The 19,277-nt window shown below is 42.7% G+C and overlaps 4 protein-coding genes across 7 annotated transcripts; 2 read left to right on the forward strand and 2 right to left on the reverse strand.

The window, feature by feature from the left end:
* Positions 1–25: 25 nt before the first annotated feature.
* LOC135348801 (FYVE, RhoGEF and PH domain-containing protein 6-like) lies at positions 26–5,682 on the reverse strand. 3 transcript variants are annotated; one of them, XM_064547149.1, is made up of 20 exons: positions 5,501–5,682; positions 5,080–5,322; positions 4,766–4,839; positions 4,677–4,707; positions 4,273–4,421; positions 4,163–4,217; positions 3,979–4,080; positions 3,726–3,813; positions 3,210–3,260; positions 3,092–3,150; positions 2,752–2,823; positions 2,620–2,688; positions 2,126–2,209; positions 1,993–2,078; positions 1,809–1,936; positions 1,215–1,453; positions 880–1,005; positions 491–550; positions 208–299; positions 26–152 (listed from the first exon to the last, which is right to left on the reverse strand). In XM_064547149.1, exons 1-20 carry the CDS (start codon positions 5,630–5,632, stop codon positions 101–103), a joined length of 1,992 nt encoding a protein of 663 aa, XP_064403219.1. In that variant the 5' UTR covers positions 5,633–5,682; the 3' UTR covers positions 26–100. The 3 variants fall into 3 exon arrangements, with proteins under 3 accessions (XP_064403219.1, XP_064403218.1, XP_064403220.1); XM_064547148.1 differs by having other exon boundaries at positions 5,068–5,322; XM_064547150.1 differs by having other exon boundaries at positions 816–1,005; positions 5,068–5,322.
* A 37-nt stretch (positions 5,683–5,719) lies between these two features.
* On the forward strand, positions 5,720–7,846 carry LOC135348847 (tubulin monoglutamylase TTLL4-like). 2 transcript variants are annotated; one of them, XM_064547203.1, is made up of 6 exons: positions 5,720–6,055; positions 6,110–6,179; positions 6,315–6,535; positions 6,672–7,406; positions 7,480–7,594; positions 7,651–7,846. In XM_064547203.1, the coding sequence occupies exons 1-6, from the start codon at positions 5,808–5,810 to the stop codon at positions 7,795–7,797; spliced, it is 1,536 nt and encodes a 511-aa protein (XP_064403273.1). In that variant the 5' UTR covers positions 5,720–5,807; the 3' UTR covers positions 7,798–7,846. The 2 variants fall into 2 exon arrangements, with proteins under 2 accessions (XP_064403273.1, XP_064403275.1); XM_064547205.1 differs by lacking the exon at positions 7,651–7,846 and having other exon boundaries at positions 6,672–7,410.
* LOC135348758 (endoribonuclease Dicer-like) lies at positions 7,728–15,710 on the reverse strand. Its single transcript, XM_064547071.1, has 9 exons — positions 15,304–15,710; positions 13,626–15,141; positions 13,291–13,441; positions 12,811–13,017; positions 12,249–12,419; positions 8,694–10,898; positions 8,254–8,422; positions 8,120–8,195; positions 7,728–7,996 (listed from the first exon to the last, which is right to left on the reverse strand). The coding sequence occupies exons 1-9, from the start codon at positions 15,587–15,589 to the stop codon at positions 7,849–7,851; spliced, it is 4,929 nt and encodes a 1,642-aa protein (XP_064403141.1). The 5' UTR covers positions 15,590–15,710; the 3' UTR covers positions 7,728–7,848.
* A 2,251-nt stretch (positions 15,711–17,961) lies between these two features.
* Positions 17,962–19,267, forward strand: LOC135348924 (alpha-ketoglutarate-dependent dioxygenase alkB homolog 6-like). Its single transcript, XM_064547315.1, has 6 exons — positions 17,962–18,123; positions 18,204–18,272; positions 18,322–18,429; positions 18,506–18,610; positions 18,673–18,774; positions 18,948–19,267. Exons 1-6 carry the CDS (start codon positions 18,085–18,087, stop codon positions 19,209–19,211), a joined length of 687 nt encoding a protein of 228 aa, XP_064403385.1. The 5' UTR covers positions 17,962–18,084; the 3' UTR covers positions 19,212–19,267.
* The last annotated feature ends 10 nt before the right edge of the window (positions 19,268–19,277 follow it).

Genomic DNA, 19,277 nt, shown 5'->3' on the forward strand with positions numbered 1-19,277 from the left:
TCAAGCCCAAATGGCAATAGCAACATTCACTGGGCGGAGTTTCAATAAAAAATAATGTGTACAGTACACTAAAAATATAATATTATTTCATAATTACACACTATTCATGAGTCTGCTGGCTGTATAATAGTTCTTGTAAAGTACTCATCCACCTGCAGAACAAGTACATGCAGTATATATGATTAGGGGATCAACTGATAGGGTTACCTGTCATACTCGTAGGCTGTCAGGAGTTGGAAAGTATGAGTCGTCTTTTCATGGCACAGTTTGAACGTGTATCTTCTCTCCGGCACTTCTTCCTGCAATAGCAACCATAGAGGGGTTGTAACATACACTAGTGAGAGCACACATGTAACAGTTCCATACCAGCAATACAGTATTTTGTGCTCACAAAAGCAAAAGTTTTTGTTCAGCTAGAGGGATTGTTATTCAACAACCACTTGTAATCATAATTAGCCTGACTTATAGTGTCCCCTGGTCCAACACTCACCTGTATGGCAGTGGACAGAGTACAGCCAGTTAGAGTGAGGGCACCACTGGCCACATCGTGCTGTACAATGTACGTAAGAATATTGAGTTTGCAATTCATGTGCCTAAAAGAAGAAGTAGGGATAACTGAGCACAACACAGTAAAATGGGGTCAGTTGCTGCGGCCACTTAGTCTCGCTGTTTCTTTACCATGCATCAGGGATGTGCCCACACGGTACTAACCACCACCACAAGACAAAATAACCACCACTTATAGAGGCCTTAGTACTACATAAAAGAGGCCAATTCGTGTATGTGTGTTGAATTGAAGGATTAAAAATAGTCACCACTTTGAAATGCTGGGCACATCACTGGGTACATGTACCATGAACATGTAAAAGCTCTTCTCACTGTGTGGTCCTGATAGCAGACGAGTGTTCTGCAGGTGAGGACAAACCATCGGACCTCCATTAGCTTCCCCTCACACTGGTAGTGCATGTAGCTGCTCAGAGAGTGGTCCAGACCAGGCCGCAACACCTATACATAGGGAGATAATTGTATACATACAGGGAAATACATAATGAATACCGAGACAAGAGTACACTGCATACAAGCATGCTTGTACTATCGAATGCTTATACGTACATCCAGGAGTACTCTTGGTACATCACTTAAAAAAGACAAAGGGGGTTGTACGTATGTCAGTAAAGGAACTCAAGCTTCTTACAATTGTCCTAGTCAAGTACCTTAGTATATTTTCTTTCACACACAAACTCTGTGACCACTCCCTCTCCAAAGTCCACCTCCTCCACGCCTCCGTTCTCCCCACCACCTGTCTCACGAGACAGCTGTTGAGACGCCAAAGCATAGCTGGTAAAAGGTAGCCCCTTGCGGACAGTAGTGGGTGCATATCGAAGTGACCTTCGAACCCACGAGGGATGGTTGTGTTCGAATGAAGGGTCGTTAAGAACTGCCATGATGGAGCCTGCATATCAGAGACTGTTAGCATTAACTCCTTAAAGCATATCCGCATACAAAAGCTACAGTACTCGTGAACATTTTTTGTGGCTAAGCCCTCCCTCCTTGAAGCATAAATTAATACCAGTGCACACTACAGTGACAGACATGTTATTGTACAGTAACCTTACTGTAAGTCATCTGTTTCTATGTAAGTTATCTACTCTTAATAATCTTAAACCTACTTGGAAAGCACTGTAAGTACAATCATTTCACCTGGCTTGAAATGGAAATCTATTCTACACACTTGAAGTCAGTAGAGTTAGAATTTATTCGAGTGAGGTGAAAAAGGATTGTACAGTACGTACTGACAGCTGACTTACTATGAGCTTCAGGGTCATTGAGAACGGCAGCATAGGGAGAGTTCTTGCCCATAGTAGCCAGAACGCCCTCATCTTTCGTCTTGGCATTGCTCAACTCTGTGATCCACTTGGTACGCTCTTCCACACTCCTGAAACGGGTCACATGACAATCACATGACAATCGCACAGGGACTACACCACGTACTTGGTACAAAATCTAAACGGCTTTGTCAGACCTCTCTCGGCAATACAGAATCCATTACGGAGTACTGGAGACTCGACTATTGAAACCTGTGGAATGGAGTAGTGAGTATTGGAATTGGACACTAGATTCATACCAGCATTTTCTTGAGTGGCACTTTGTGGCGTATCCGATATCTCCCAGCAGCTGTGATTCGGGCAACCAGGAGCACATCTGAGAACTGTAAGAGGGGGAGGGCAACAGTGACTGATACTCGTTACTATCATACGAGGAGCAAGCTAACAGAGATTGAATCGGAATTTTTCTGCATGTGTACATACACAGTGTAAGCTCTTTCATAATAAACGCATTTGGGAGACTAGGTTTTGGCCATACTAAGTCCAGATGCAATCAGTTTTCATTCTCTGGAGCACCTAAGTAAGTAAGATCACTTCCAACTACTGTACAACAGAGGTACTCCAACTTCCGCTTGGTCTGTGCTATACCAGCCGTCTGTCCTGCTACACAATGCTAATGAAGCCCAAAAGACCGCAACCACTGTACGTAGGTGGTGGCCATTGTTTAGGAGTTGTTTTTGAAAAGAAACGGAATCAGGATTGCCTGCTTAAAATTTTTGCAAACTGCACTCACCAGGAAGAGTACTCTCTGCTTCCATCTGCTCCCGGGTACAAAGAACACCGGACCCCTACCAATGTACTTCTGCAGAGAGATAGTTCAAGTATCACACCTGCCTGTGGCTACTATAATATTCAAAGAACTCACTCGACCAGGAGCAACTATGTTCTCCTTGCCAACAAAGGTTTTCTGCATTTGAACCACCTTGACTTGGTTCTCCTGCCAAATAAAAGAGGGAAAAGTTTAAAGGTGGCAAGTTCTCACACACATCAACAGAACTGCAAAAATAAGTGGAAATTTTCATTTACAAAGAACAACTTTTTTGTTCTTTGTTCCTTAATTTTGTGCCTAGCTATAGGGGCCCGCTCCAGGCAGCTCTTTGTGTATGGGAGCCCCTGCTCCACTGTCTTTTGTCAATTTTCAGATACAGAAATTTAGTGTTCGTAAGTTGTTTGGTGGCAAAGATCGGTTGTGAGTAACTACTTACCATGTCTGTAATTCTTTCGTTCATATGTTCGGCAGCCTCAGCTATGGCTGCCAGGGCAGCTGTGTTTATGGTGAGAAGCCAGTCAGTTGAGTGGAAGTGTGTGGAAGAGTCAACAAACCTTTGGTGTTGTCTATGTCCGGGTGATCCTCTGGCAAGTGCTTCAGGTAGTCTGAATAATTGATTTATCAACTTAATAATAATAGTCAAGATTTTTAATATGGCGTCTTTGTTCCGATAATAAGCATCGAACAAAATATTCTAGGAAGTATAAAAAATGATATTCTCAAGGCTTCATACCCTACCGTATAGCGGGTAATTTTCGAGGAACAAAATATTCGTGGTTCAGCAATATTGAGACATTTCGTGGGTAATATTTTCGTGGTTGCTGCTTGCACTGCAGGTAAAGGTAGGCAAGGTCGCTTCATTCGTGGGTAAAATATTCGTGGTCAGACCTCCAACCACGAAAACCACGAATATTTTGCCCCACGAAAATTACACGCTATACGGTATTATACTTACAATTCAAGGCATTGCCTGAGCAGGCAATGATAACCCTCCTCTTTACTAAGACTTGTTACAATCATAATTATACAATCATGTACATGCAGAGTATATAAATTCCCATGGCTCTCACCTTCCAGAAGTAGTTTGTACCTAGGGATACGCTGGACAGGGCAGAGCATGTAGCTGGAGACAGGCAGACCTTTACACAAAGGACCTGTCTACAGTGAAGACAATATACTCATAAACAAAGCATTTACTAACAGAGGTACTATACACACTGGTTGCATTAATTACTAAGGTTGGGGCCTTGCAGTTGAATATACGATCAATTTTACTCGGCCCAAAATTAGGGTAGCAGACGAACGCAATCAGATTGCACTCACTTCAATAAGTTTGATGAGCTCTGCAAACGGTTTGGAGGTCTTGAGCCACTTACAGTAGGCCGCCTGAGCACTGTCAAATCTGGCACTATACATCGAGTACAGCTACTCAGAGGAACAAAAGAGTAAATAGAAGTTAAAAAGTTAATGGAGACTAAAATGTTTACTCAATGTCAGGCAGGTGTACCTTAAAGAAAGGAGCACGCTTAGCCAGTACGTCCGCAATCATTGAATTGGAGTCCCTACAAACACATGCTTGATGGATAGATATTCTGTAACACTAAGTTAAAAACTCACCAGTTTTTAAGTCTGTCTTCTAGTTCTTGCAGAAGGTCAAAGTTTAAGGCATAAATTTCACCAATGTTCAGGAATATTTCTTTCCTGCCCTGCTCTGGAAGGATGGCCCTCCCGGTCATTTGAGATGTCTTGATAGCACCGTGAACCACCTGCAGGGACAGAAGGCACCATGGAAACATTAAATATACTGCTAAATTATTATTGCCATGACAACACAGTTTAGCAACCTTACTTATGTGTGTGCATGACGCCCACTAACTACTCTAGAGACGATAATGAGCCTACCAGAGAAGCAGCAAACAATGGTCCAGGAATTGCAACAATTAAACGCTCTACCATATATGACAAGATGATTTGTTTCCAATTCCAACTAGTTCATGCATAATAAACACTGACGCACATACCTTTTCCAGGAGCCGCACACTCTGCACATACCTGCAACCCAAACTCTTAATGACTGATAATTGATACAGTTTATATGCAGTACACTCACGTTCTCTCTGTTGTCATTATCTCGTGTGCAATACTGTAGTGTTTGGGTCTCTCACTTTGACTGTGGGGGGTGGTCTGCATGTTGGGGGAGGGTGGTGGGGTGGGGGGTAAGCCTGCCGCAGAACTGATGCTAGGAAAGCTATAATAGGTGGATTTAATCTTGAGGGCTTGCTAGGTTCATAGTCTATGATAAGGGGATGACATGCACACACCACAGTAGTGGGCATACTGAAAATACAATATTTTTGAAGACCTACTATCAAAGCAAACCATGAACACATGAATTGTGTGATTTCTGCGTACACTATCAGTCACCCCATCTGTCGGAACCACAGCTGCTGACTCAGCACTCCTACATGTAGCTTCATCCTCTTCGGAGTTTTTCTTTCCATTTTCGTCGCCTTCATTCACTGTTCCCTCTTGGCCCCCATAATCAACATAGTCTGTTCCCAGTTGAGATAGCTGCTTGAGGATGGCGTGCGCATCTAGTGTCCTGCTTAGAGGTGCATTAGTATCTAGTTTGTCTCCAGTGTTCCAAAAATAATTTGTCCAGTCAACCTACGAAGAGTGAAAACAGTTAGCAACAAATCCTGGATTAAAAAATCTCTTTAACACAATACATAGTAGCACAATATTGATTTTGGGAGTATGTACCAGTACAAGCTAGCTGATACTGTACTGAGCTATGACATGAATAAGCTCATTTTCATTCAATAGTAGCTATCTAGCAGTGCACCTCTTCACTAGAGGCCTCTCCTGACAGCTCAGCCTCTGAGTTGTCATTCTCCGTCTCACTATCGCTGTCATACCACTCTCCTGCCTCTATGGCAGCGGCCAGCTGTGCTTCAGTGTGAATGCCTTGCTCCATCTTCTTGTCCCTCGTTCTTGTCCAGAGATCTGTAAACTGACTCCGTAAATTTCATCTGTAACATTATAAGGGGGCGGGGCTGGCTGGTAGATCTATAGAGTGGGTGGTTGCAGTTTTGACTACTGACACTTGTATAGATAATTATACATATCTATAGCAGTGCTAACTCTACCCAATGAGGCCAATCCGTTGCTATTTGTGTGTTCTGCTGAACATGGCCCTGTACTTGGTGTGGATTGTGGCTTGGTTGCTGATGAGTGAAGACTACAGTGCTGAGAACACACCCCTCACACAGAGGTGTACTTCACCACCCCCTATTCCTGCTAGCAATGACAGTGCCACTCAGCTAGCCAGTGTGTGGAGGAGGCCTCGTCTGGTCAGATTTGCCTGGTACTCTAGGAGACAAACACCAGTGCACGTCGGGTAAGAATATCCAAAGAACTTGCATTTATTATTATTTACGCGTATATCTTATAGATATGGTGGGAAGACAGCTATGGCTATACTTGGTCCCTATGGGTTCCAAGAAACTCATACTGATGATTGGGTGAGTTGTTCACTTTGCTACACCTATAAATGTTCCTATAATTAATGTTGGTTACTCCCCTTAAAATGCTACCACACATACCTTTATAATAAATAAATAAATATATTAATAATTAATTATGCTCTCACCATACAGGATTTGCTATGGACCATGATTCCCCAGTGGGACTACCTGCAGATGGCATCCACTCCTGACCTCCCTCGACCATGGCAGGTCCACAACCATTGTCTAGCTCTCACCGACAAGAGAGGGATCTCTGGCTCAAAGGTGGCACAGTGGGAGCTGTTCAAGTGTATGAGGGACAAGTATGGCGCTGACACTTTCTACTACATGCCAGAGTCATTGGTCATTCCTAGGTGAAGATAATTAGACATTTCACTGTTACTGAAGCTCTGCATATCTAAAAGAACTGCTTGTCAATCCCATATTAAGTATAAAAGATCTAGTAGTAGTAAATTGCTGCAACCAGTGTGACAGTTTCCCACATTACAGAGATACCCAAATCCTTGGTGATCTACTAAAAAAAGAAAAAACACCTTGGATTTTGAAGCTATCTACTGGAAAAAGAGCAATTGGAGTACGACTTTTGTACAACGCTGACGACTTAACATTTGGCTCCCACGAGTACGTAGCCCAGCGTTACATCACTAATCCCTTTCTGGTCGACAACAGAAAGTTTCATTTGAGGCTGTACCTGGTCATCACTAACCTGAAACCACTGCGAGCTCTGCTACACAAAGAAGGACTGGTTCTCTTTGCAAGCTCAAACTATTCAACTGATCCAAACACGTACAATGATTTGAGCAAACATTTGACTAATGCTGCAGTTGCTGACAGAACTGAGAGACAAAGCTCCTACAATTCAATGCTTCTCTCTGAGTTATGGCCTGCTCTAGAAACTGACTATAACATAGACACAACTTCAATCTGGAACAAGATAATTGATATCATGGCTAAGTTGGTTCTTAGCGAGCAGTGCGATAGACAACTTGATACAAGGACTCCAGGAACATGTTTCGATCTTATAGGTGTAGATGTTATGCTGGATTCGACTCTCACTCCTTATGTCCTCGAAAGTAACAATGGACCTGAGCTGTACACTATGACAGAGAAAGCTAACACTAGGAGAGCAAATGATTTAGCACATAAAGCTATGCTAAAGGACCTCATCCCTTTGACAATTATACGAGAGAGAGATTCAGTTGAAGAGGAACTCTTTCGTAAGAAGTAGGTGAAGGCACATGCACATTCAATGTGATCTATATTTACTGTTGCTCGTGTTATAACATTTTCTGTTTAGGCTCCATACATTCTCAAGAGATCAGAATTACCCAATGTGCGGTGAAAACTCGAGTTTTGGTGGGAAATGCATCACAGAAGCAATCACAACCGAGTTATGGCAGTACTATTACGAAGTTAGTCTCTAAAACTAATTCATTTTTAACTACTATAATTACTTTGTGCCATGCAGGAAACACATCTTGAAGGCTTTCAACGAGTGCTACCAATGCCTGGTTACGCACAGTTCCTCAGAGACAACCAAACAGACCAAATGTACGAACTTATCATAAAATGGAATCGATGGGACAAATCTATTCGAAATAAAAATATTGCCTAATTATATGCATAATTTATATAATGTTAAAAATTTACTAACTGTGACTGAATGTTATTTGTCCATTTCTTTGAGTGCTGCCTTGGCAGCTGCTGTTCTGGCTCCTTTGAAAGTCTTGCCTTTGGCACTGATGGTCCTTGATACTCCACTTTTGTCCACAAAGCTGACAGTGCATCTCACAACACCTCTCCCTACTCGTGTCCTGCAGCGCAAAATGAACGAAGATTATAATTATATAGAACAGTTCACAATAATATGTGTTCTCACACATGGGAAATATTCGCTATAGATGCTTTAATTAAGGAACTACTTTTTATAAGCTTACTTTTCAGTCCGGGCAGTTGGTTCACGCTCTAGCAGTTCTTGTACAGGCATTACCGGTACCTTTCCATTAAAGGAACCTGTGGAATATATACATGCAATGTGTACATTTATAAGAGCAATATTGAAATCACTCACGAATTCTTTTCTCAAAATAAGGTTTGAAGACTCTCCACACGGTTTCCAGGCAACAGCCACTGTCCAGGTAGATGGCACCTGCCACACTCTCCAGAACGTCCCCCAGCACTTTAGGAGGGTCCAGCTCCTCCGCATCCTCTTCTTGAGTGTCTGTTTGTTCCACTGTCTCCTACATACACAAACACGTTCGCAGGACTAAATCTAATACACAAATCACTCTATAGATTATATGTAAAACGCTTTCACAAGTTTTAAAAAGTGGCGAATAGTGGGAAAAAAGTGGAGGGGGAAAAGTAGGGCTAGTGGGGAAGAAAGGGAGAGGAGTTAGGGAAGTGGTTAAGCTAGCCTTTTGCATATAAATTCTGTATGTATGAACTCTTGGTATTATACAAAGTGAGTGCTACATGTACATGTATGACCACGGCTTCAATGAAACATACCATTTGTGCACTGGATGCACACTCAGGCTGGCTGCTAGCTTCTTGCAGATGACCACTTGTTAGGACCACCCGTTCCCCTTCCGCCATGTCGACCTCACTGAGCATGCCCACAAAAGTGTTGATCTGACTGAAGAGAGACGGAGACAGGTGCAACACGGCCCTGTGTAGTTCTAACTCCACCGACAACTCGGCAAATGTGTTGTTATTCACGAGTGCCGTACGCATCGCACTGATCTCCCCAGGTGTGTACTCGGAAAACGATGAGTAGATATGACACGTAATAAGATAGTCAAGTACTGCATCACCGAGAAATTCCAGTCGCTGGTAGCAACCAGTCACACGATTCTTAATGTACGAGGCATGCGTCAACGCTTGCAATAGTAGTGGCTTGTCCTTGATACAGCTGTCAAATAAATCTTTCAATTTTTTGTTTCCTCTGTAACTCTTCTCAAGATGTTTCTCAATGTCACATTTCTGATGATCTGTGAAGGTAGCTCTCGGGGGATGGGGGAAATGCTTTCGAAATATCGAAGATGAACATCGTACATAGAGAGGAAGTTTTTCCGGCTGACGTGGCTGAAGTACTCGCTGATGTGATATTGGCGAGGCTTCCCACCATTCTTGTTGCTTTTTCGGGGCAGGAGGGGTCAAAGAATCGTTGGAGCTTGATGCGCTTGAAATTTCCCCACTGTCTCTGCTACTGCTGCTTTGCGACTGCCAACCAGATACTAATGTGCCAGCATTCACAGGCTGTATCTTTATACCAACCCATTTCATGAATTTGAGGGCAGCATCGATTCCTCCGGATACAAGATAAGCTCCAATTAGAGACTCCACGCAGTCTGCAACACCTTTGTCTGTCACTTTGTGATGCAAGTAGTGCCTGGTACGCAAATTCTCCTGACTCTCCACAACTTCTCCGTCTATAGAAGGCCCTGGCATCTCTTCGACGTTGACAAACGAGAAACAAGGCGGTATCCACATCTGCCTCGGCTCAAAACTAGTGGACAGGATGTGCTCAGTGATTTTCTTGGTGTCCTTTTTCGCTAGAAGATAGAGGTTGAGATTTTCCACCCTCCGAGATCGAGCAGAAGATAGGTTTCCTTCGTGTGCACCTGTGCGGTCATGGAACAGAAACACAGTAGTGGCTAGTTTCAAAAACGAATCGCCTAAAGTCTCAAGACGTTCGAGATCGATTGAATCGTTGGCTCCTTTGGGTGTGAATGCTTGGAGCAGAAGAGCATTGTCTGGTCCTCTCTGAGTGAGTACTGAGATATCAGGTGTGCTTATCGGCTGCCGTGTGACTTGTTCTCCGTCAGTTGTGAACTTTTGCGTCAGCAGCTCTCCAAATCCATGGTCCTCGTATCCATGGAGATAGGTCTCGGTAGATATTTCAACACTGTCCCCTTGACGCCCGATTCCAGTTTCGAGCGCGACTTGTGAGCGGAAATTGTCAATGGAAAGAGTACATTCGAGCCGCCATAAAATTGACGGTAGACAACGAGCAATCTTCCATATGGTTGTGGGTACAGGGTACAAAGTGCAGAGTTCGGGAAACAGCTTTACTTCACTAGACTGTCGTCTAATTGTCACATCCTCCCCTCTCGATTTGTATCGAGACTTAAGCAGTTTTAAGCGATTCTCGCGCAATCCAAGTGGTTTACAGTCAAGGGCCGGTTGATTGAGATCTGTGAATTGGCAATTATACTTCTTCTGAAAATACTCGAGGTATGTAGCCGCAGCTGAAGAATATGGAAATGGTGACTGAAGAGTTGTTGCCTTGTCAACCTTTACAACCTCGTACAGCTTGCGTATTTCGAGTGGTCTGTGGACATCCATCACTAGTGCATTGTGGAAACTCTCTGGGGGTAGCGGCCAAGCTTTCTTAGGATCAGTCACAGCAAAGGAAGTACCAGAGGGAGTTTTGAGCTCAATGATGCTGTCAGCTACTTCCATGTTTAAGAATGCTTCCAATGGGTTTTCATCGAGCAAAACGCTCAAAGGGACAACAAGGTAGTCTTTTTCGGACTCATTGAAGGTCAGGTGAAAACAAGAATGGGTTATTTTGAGCAGCTCTGTGAAGAGAACTTCGTGGCATAGTTTGAGTTTTGCCAGTTCTTCAGGAGAGAGATCGATTGTACTGTGGTACTTGTGCACTTCAATGTTGAGCTGTTTGTCTTCTTCATACAGTGAAAATTTGGGAACCTGCAGAAGTGATAACAAAAGGGAAAAATAAAGCATGATTTAATAGTACATCAACCACTATGGTGGTCAAAAAGGAATTTAAAAGGAGAGAGAGAAGCAATAATGTTCAGAAGATATGTTATTTGACCAGACTCAACTTGATAGGCATTCAAAATCTTCACCTAGTTGATAAGATCTACATGTGGGAAAAGTGCCTCAGAGCAGGTATACTATTAGCCTCGATTCCAGGCCGAGTTGTTTCTAGCTAGGCCGACAACTAGGCCTGGTGTTAATTGTATCTGGGCGTGTATCTGGGTGTGGTTAGGAACCAAAACACAAGAAGCAGAGAGATTTGCAAGAACAACACACCTGTCGACAAGGGCCGGCAGTGTTGGTCCTACCTACTAGTTTGTAGTCCATCACAAAGGGCAGTGAGTGAAAGCAAGAGACTTGCTATACCATGTTGAAAACCATGGCAAAGACGTTTCTTCCTTCTGACTAGAGCTGGGCCTGTTCTGCAATGAGAGTGGGGCCTTCTTGTGAAGCAGACAAGTATACGTTAACCTGAATAACTTAAACTTGCAGTAGCTAGCTAGCTAGATAATCTATGGCTAGATTTCAGTTACTTCAGAGCATACACAGAGCTAAATTACGGTATTAAACTTATACGGTGAAGTATGACAGGAAACAAAGTGTGAAGATTCTCTGCTTTGGTTTCCGGTTCCTGCCACGCCCAGATACAATCAATACCAGGCTGTATTTTTCAACTTCGTTCTATTAAAAAAAATCAGCCTGGGACCGAGGCTAGTATACTATGAGACTTCGTACACCTGCTACCGTGTTCTAATTTATCAGACAGTAAAAAAATTATTTTGGAAATTGTCCGGGTATAATTGGAACAGATTTTTATAGAGCATGTGAAGTGTCCGGAATAATTAGAACATGCAAGCAGCTGCATGCGAGCTAGCTAAGTTTAATAGAACAGTGTGCGACTGAATAGTTGCGCTAGCTATTTAAAACTAGCTACTCAAAGCTATCTAACTGCAGCACTCTTGTCGTCTATGAATGTAACTCAACTTTTCAAGGTATTGTCTGAACAAATGTAATATTAAAGCACTGGAGTGTCCGTTGTATTAGAACAAAGAAAATTGCCCAAAAGAGTGTCCGGGGTAATTAGAAGTGTCCGGAAGATACACGGTGCTTAAACTGGCTTTAAGTAGATGGAGTAGCTAAACGCCCTCAATAGCTTCTACACACAGTAAGGTAAAGCTTTCATTGTTATTGGAGCAGAGACAATCAGGGGATGGGGGGGGGGATAATAAACAACACATTCAGTACATACACACGCACACAGACTCAATCAATACTGACCATCAAGTGGGGTAGTGGTTTTCTTGACAGGATGCCGAACGTGTTGGCAGGTGGTCCGAGATACTGATAGGGGGTAGTGATAACGTCAACCAGCTGGTTAACGAGGAAGATGTAGAGATGGTTGCCAGCTGGTGAGGTCTGGGGGAAACAGCCGGACAAGGAGGTGGCCACCTGAGTGGGAGGGGGCGGTATAGTGACAAGCCTTCATAGTTATGCAAATCTGTTTAAAATCCTATAGCCTGATAATTACCGTATTCTACAAGGTTATCGACAGAAAATTGCATTGCACTGTAATATAATTATAGGGATGTGCTAGGTGGTAGGTATCATAGGTTACGAAACAACCACAGATAATCAAACAAGTATCATGGCCAAATACAAGTGACTATGTACGTACGAGCGTGGGAGTTTTTCATTTGTCAGCTTACATATTTTGGTGCAAAAATTCCTACAATTGGAAGTGTACATTTATAAAGCACGTTTCCCAATAGCATACATAGTGTACTTACACACACTGTACATACTGTACAAGTACAACTAACCCAGCAACCCTCTCACTCACTCTATTGGGATAGTAGTCGTTCCTTCTCTCAGTCCCTGCATGAGTCACACTCTTGGCCGCTACCTTCTCCTCGTCCTCAAGGTCAGAGTCTATCTCCCTAGCAATCGATCGGAGGAGATCGTCCAACTCCCCCGCCTGATGGAGCCTTTTCACTACCTCCAGGGCTGCTGACTTCTCCGCTATACGTCTGGTAGGCATGGGGTAACCCTGAGAGGGGGAGGGGGTTGCCAATGAATACAAGTACAAGTATAGAATCAGATACGAATTATACTCAACTCTATTAAGTGATACTTACAGTGTAGTTGTGCATAAGTCAATCATACTCATATTAAGCAATTGTCGGAGCACAAAGAGGCATTATGTACATACTGTTATCATGTAAAGATGTACCATTGTATATAGCGTGCACTTGGTGTAAACTAAAGACAAGGCCAATAAATAATAAAACAAGCAGTCCCACTAGCATCCACCAACACACACCTCAATGGGGTCACGGAGGGGACAGCTCATGGGTAAGGTGATCTCACAGTGGAACAAAGGCTCCTCCTCCTTAGCTCCTGGGTTGATACGTCTGGTCCTGAAGAATGGTGTGAGGACTGTGTAGCGATCCTTAGGCAGCTTCTGACAATACCTGTATATCAAACAACAAGACCATCTTTGTAAACCATGTATCAATGAAAGAGCAGTTACAGCTGGAATAGTACTGTATTCCTCGCGCGGCTATATTCGCCTCGAGGCATAAACCAAACAGTGTTACAGTTAAAAATATACTAACTTTGAATATGCTACCAGAGGCTACAGTGTACAGCACTCACTTGTGTACTAGAGAGAGACTTGAAGCAATGGTAGCCACAGGTCCATCCTTTCCAAAAGGCATATACGGATCAACCACCTGCAACATTCTCTTAAGGATGCCGTCTTCATCTGGAACGTGTCGATCATGGCAAATAGATTTGAGTTCTCTCTCCAACGCTCGATAATCTCTCAGATCAGCGTACTGCTTCCCTCTGTCTTCATGGTTAATGAGCAATAAATATTTTGACACTTTGGCTCGTGCTCGACCTTTGGACTGAATGTAAGCTCTGAAGTTTTGAGGGAAATCGAATCGAACTACAGTATTGCATCGAGGAACATCAACACCTTCCTCCACCACACTAGTAGATACAAGCAAATTGATTTGCTCTTTCCGGAATCGATTGAGAACAGCTTCTTGTTTTTTGACACTCATTGTTGCTTCTTTGCGTAGATAGGTCCCTTTCTTACCGGCGTTATGCCCCACCACATAATCGCAATGAATGTGCTTCAAATCTGACTGAGTTTCTTTCAGATGGTTGATAAGTTTTGTGAGCATAGCCGCAGTCGTACGCCGTTCAACAAACACAATTCCAAGGAGTTTTCCCACATCAATTGAAGAAGTTGAACTCGAATTGCTGGCATCGAAATCTCCACTTACAACAGCCGAATCACCAAGAAAAAGAGCAAGCTTCTTGATCTTACTCGTGGTCGGGTACTTCTCGAACCGCTGGGCTTGCTTCAGTTTCTTTTCACTCTCTTTGATAAATATTTTGAGTCGAGTTCTCCCAAGATAGAGAAGACATTCTTCCCACTTGTTGGCAAAGTGGCCATTACATTCGCTGATTTCTTCTTCGATTGCTCGCAAGCCCTCCTTCGCAAAATGGTCGGCACACCAAACGCCGAGGTTGTCCAACAGATGCAGCAAATCATCGAGATACAACTTCACAAGGGAGTAGATGTCAGTCTCCTTTTCCTTTCGTTTGAAGCAGTCCAAAAACGCCACACAATCTCCCAAAATTTTTTTGAGCTCGGCAATATCTCTGTCACTGTCACTCGGGTCGTACAGAACCACCTCCTCCTCCGGATCTGTGGCATGTCTAGCCACATCCATTAAATCATTTGCCGTTTGCGATCGACAACAAAGTATCTTCTCAAGTTGGAGAATCTTGCTCTTTATGTCACCAGGGCGACACTTGCTAGGGATAAGAGAGGCGGTTAGTCCGAGCACCTGTGGTACTTCGTCCCCCGCCTCTAGGTGAGGTTTAAACAGCTTCATAATCTGGACATAGTCATGATTCTTGACTGCATGGTGACACTCGTCGAAAATTAAAAGATTGACTTTTTTTAGGGGTAGAACGCTGCTTTGGATGAGGTTCTTAAAGATGGTCATCGTCATGACTAGAACTTGATAGCTTTCAAATTCTGTTCGCCATCTGGAGCGGGTCCAAGAGTCGACGCCCATTTCACCCACGTAGCGTCCAACGTTGAAGCTGGTGTGTGTTTGGATGTAACTTGCTTGTTGGTTCACAAGAGGCACTAGATGGGTAAATGGGAAGTATATAATATCATCATAACGTTATAACATCAACTTTCAATTTTGTATGTAGGTGGTTTCACATTTAGTATTTACGGAAACTTCTCTTGGGTCCTAAGTTCCCATTAATATTATTAATAAGCACTCTGAGACAATATTAATACCTGTTGTCACTAAAAACACTGTCCTCTTGGCGTCTTCATCGCTGAAGGGAAGTAAGATGGTTGAACAGAGCTCCTTGATGAGCATTACAGCTATGAATGTCTTGCCAGCTCCCGTCCCAAGGTTGACTATTGTGTTCTCTTCAATGGCAGCATCTAGCAGCTCTAACTGGTAGCTCCTGGCACCATACCCATCAGAATCAGCAGAAGATTTCCTCTCAGGGTCGGGGCTAGGGGTGGAAGACATCTTCTTTCTTGGCTTTGGAACTGGCAGTGAGTTTGTAGCCATCTTTGTTCTACATGTACGTAGAGGTCTAATAAGTGTACAAGAGAACCTTGCTCAAGGGCTAGATCTTGAGTACAGTATAAAAGATCCCCACTACAATCCTGGGAATACCCTAATTTGTCTCGATTACACGCCCCCTATGTAATAATATGATATTAGTAAAACCAGTAGGTTTTACATAGGATTGGCAGTGGGTTTGCCCGTGTTTAGCAATATTTCAATTATTTTGACTTGTGTTCAAACTGTTCTATCTCTGCAGGGAAAGGCCACATCAAGAAACTGGCTGAACAGATAGTTTATTTAGCCTTTTCTCTCTTTGTATCTCTCATTTCATAATCCATGAACATTTTAATGAATGAATATTTTCATTTTAAAAATTGCACTATTTCGACGTTTCACCGCTCTTTGTCTGACTGACTAAGTAAGTAAGTAAGTAAGTAAGTAAGTAAGTTTCTTGCCCAGCATTTACTCCAAGTACAGCCATCTCCAGGACATTCTGCACAGGGTTTCCAAACGACTACAACCTGGATTACAAAGCGCTTCTTCAGATTTGCGATTGCTTCCACGAGGCAGATGACCTCTCAGTCTCTATTTCTCTTACCTAGACAATTCCGCCATCTTTAATGACTCAGCAATTGCGTTGTGGCCAATAATAATAGATAGGCGTGGCTAATAAACCGTGCGCCTAAAATCAGTGCAGCAGTGCTTTTCCAGAGCCTGAGGTGTTCCTTTTCTTCACACTGTTCAGCTCTAGCTCCCTTTCTCTGACAGGCATGCTATATGCACTGGCTAGATATCATGCTCTTAAAATGGCTGTCATTTAATACTGATTCGCAAATTCAACATAATTATCAAGCAATAAATTATTACTCATTATACTATAATTATTAGTCCAGAGATATTCTAGAAGATATCTGATTAGTCCTGTCTTCTCTTCTTGTACTGCCTCTTGACGTTCCACTTATGCATGTCATGATACGTAAACTGTACTGAAAAAGAAAGGGAATCCGACTAGAAAAACATTTGCAATGTGAAAAATTGCTAGGATTGGCCAGGGGAACCACAAAAAAGCGTGGGAACAAGAAATCAGACGAGAGCATAACTCCAATCCGTTACAACGTCATGAACATGTACAATACATAGTATATTAAATAATAGACTGTGTTCCAGATCCACCTATCAGCTTCCATCCACCACATCATTCCATGCAGTCACCAGTACGGTCCGTGCATGTTACTACGCATGGATGGACTGTGTGTACCTGTGCTCAACACTGCATGTATTAGGAACATCAATTCATCACAAATCATCATGATTATGTGCCCCACATTCTAAAATGGATGTATAATAAATATATATAGGGATTGGTCATCACTCCACCAGTAAAAATTGCGTGGCATATTGGCTGGGAAAACATGGGAAAACTACCAGTATATACATGTGATTGACGTTGTAACGGATTGGAGTTATGCTCTCGTCTGATTTCTTGTTCCCACGCTTTTTTGTGGTTCCCCTGGCCAATCCTAGCAATTTTTCACATTGCAAATGTTTTTCTAGTCGGATTATCCTATGGATACTGAAGATTATCACGAGTAACTGCACGAGTGCCTGCAAGGCACAAGTGACAGTTACTAGGCACAGACGAGTGATAATCATCAGTATCCATGGGATAATGCATTTATTGCTTGGCAACAAAATGCAGGTTGAATCTGCGCATGCGCAACATGCGGTTGCTTTATCAACCAGAAGAATGCGTAGCAACAAAACCAGTTGAAGACAAGTTTAAGAGAAATAAAACAGCTAGAAAGACAAAGAAATAAGACTCTAGAACACCAAGAGAGCTTGCAGAAGGCTACTTAAAGAGTTTGTAGAGAACAGACAAGAAAAAAAGACAAGAAAAACGTTGACAACCAGCAACCCGTTTTTAAAAATGGATAGTTCTGAAGGATAAACAGCATGTGCTTGCTTTCTATCATGCTCCAGTGTATCAGAAGAGGAAACATGCACCGCTATAACTGAAGAAAAGTGTGACAATCGTTTTTGAAGCCAAAACGACTTTATACAAGCCTGAACAGGCTTATATGGTGGTGCAGTACACTTCTACATGTGCAATACTCCGGTCAAAGCACCCACTCCCAACACTGATGCCTGTTTGATGCATTAAATAACACTGACAACCTCCTGACCCTCAGCTTCACTGCAAAAAGAGCACAGAAGTGATACAGAGCACCAGAAAACAAGAAAAGAGACTGATAAACATTGCAATGCATGATTATCAGTACAGTGTGTAAACTATGTTTTTCTTGTGTTCTCTCACTGCTGAAAACGTTTTATTCCAAATAATAATCACTTCCTAGTGTGCAATAACAAGTGTGCAATAATACTTCCGGGTGTGCAATATGGAAAAATATCTGCACAGTCGGTGATGAGTCGCTTCCTGTGCAATTTGAATGTAAAACGCTGATGTCAGCACTTATTAAAAAGCTGATGTCCTATCGATGGAGGAGTTGGATCTGAAAAGATATCTTGTTTCAGAGGTAACTTAAGTCAGTATACCAGAGCCAGTAAGTACGTACAGTACATGTGCTGCAACAGGAACTGATTGTATACTATACAGGCCCCTCCTACTGTGTACTACATTCCAAACTTTGTATCCCAGGTAGAAGGGAAATTACTATGGGATAAGGTGAGTCCCACTGCTTTCCATAACTTCATCACACTGCAGTCATTATTAGGTGTATTCAGCTCCCTGCTCCAAGTGGACACAGCTGTCTAGAAGGAGACTTCAGAACTGGGGTGGAACTCCTCACCCAAAGGGAATGATGGTGGAACCCCTTCCACAGGTACGGAGATCTAATCCCATACTCCCACGTTCCCCTTTGTAATGGTTGAGTTATTTCTTGCCAATTTTGTATATAGTGGCTAGAGGACCGCGGTAGACGAATAGCATCATTGGGTGTGTTCGAAGACAAGGTACCCAATCATGTTTTAGTGAATGAGTACACTCCTGGACAAGGAATAATGGTGAGCATTATTTTAGTGCATGCTGTTATTACTTACTTGACCTTTAACCTTTGCTTCCCCAGCCCCATCAAGATGGCCCACTGTACTATCCCACAGTGAGCACTATCAGTCTCGGCTCACACACACTGCTCGACTTTTATCGACCTGTCCCCGACTCTACCAAAGTGAGTTACATTCTTCATACGCACAATATGATACACGCTAACCAAGTATTGTAACTAGTGTATAGCATGTCAGTAACATGTCATTTATGGCCTGTGTATGCCTCAAATCTCGTCCATTAAAGTCATGTACAATGTATTCAAGTGTATAATACTAGTTTTTTTTCTCCTTGCAGGATGGGGACGCATCTTTAGAGTCTCGATATTTCCTCTCTGTTCTCCTGGAGCCGAACAGTCTACTGATTCTAAAAGATGCTATGTATCAGACATTTCTTCATGGAATTGCAGAGACCAAAGAAGATGTGGTGTCAGACAAGATTTGTAACTTATCTCATCTCAGTAAGCCTGTCAACATTGGGGACCACCTGAACAGATCTACTAGAGTGTCTCTCACCATCAGATTTGTACCTAAAACTCTGAAACTAAAACTCAAGTTTTGAATGTATCTCTGTACAAATCCCAATCTTTGTGTGGTTGTGTGTATTTTTTGAAAAAGTCAACTCAAC

The sequence above is a fragment of the Halichondria panicea genome, chromosome 15 (assembly GCF_963675165.1).
Source record: "Halichondria panicea chromosome 15, odHalPani1.1, whole genome shotgun sequence".
Classification (NCBI taxonomy): Eukaryota; Metazoa; Porifera; class Demospongiae; order Suberitida; family Halichondriidae; genus Halichondria; species Halichondria panicea.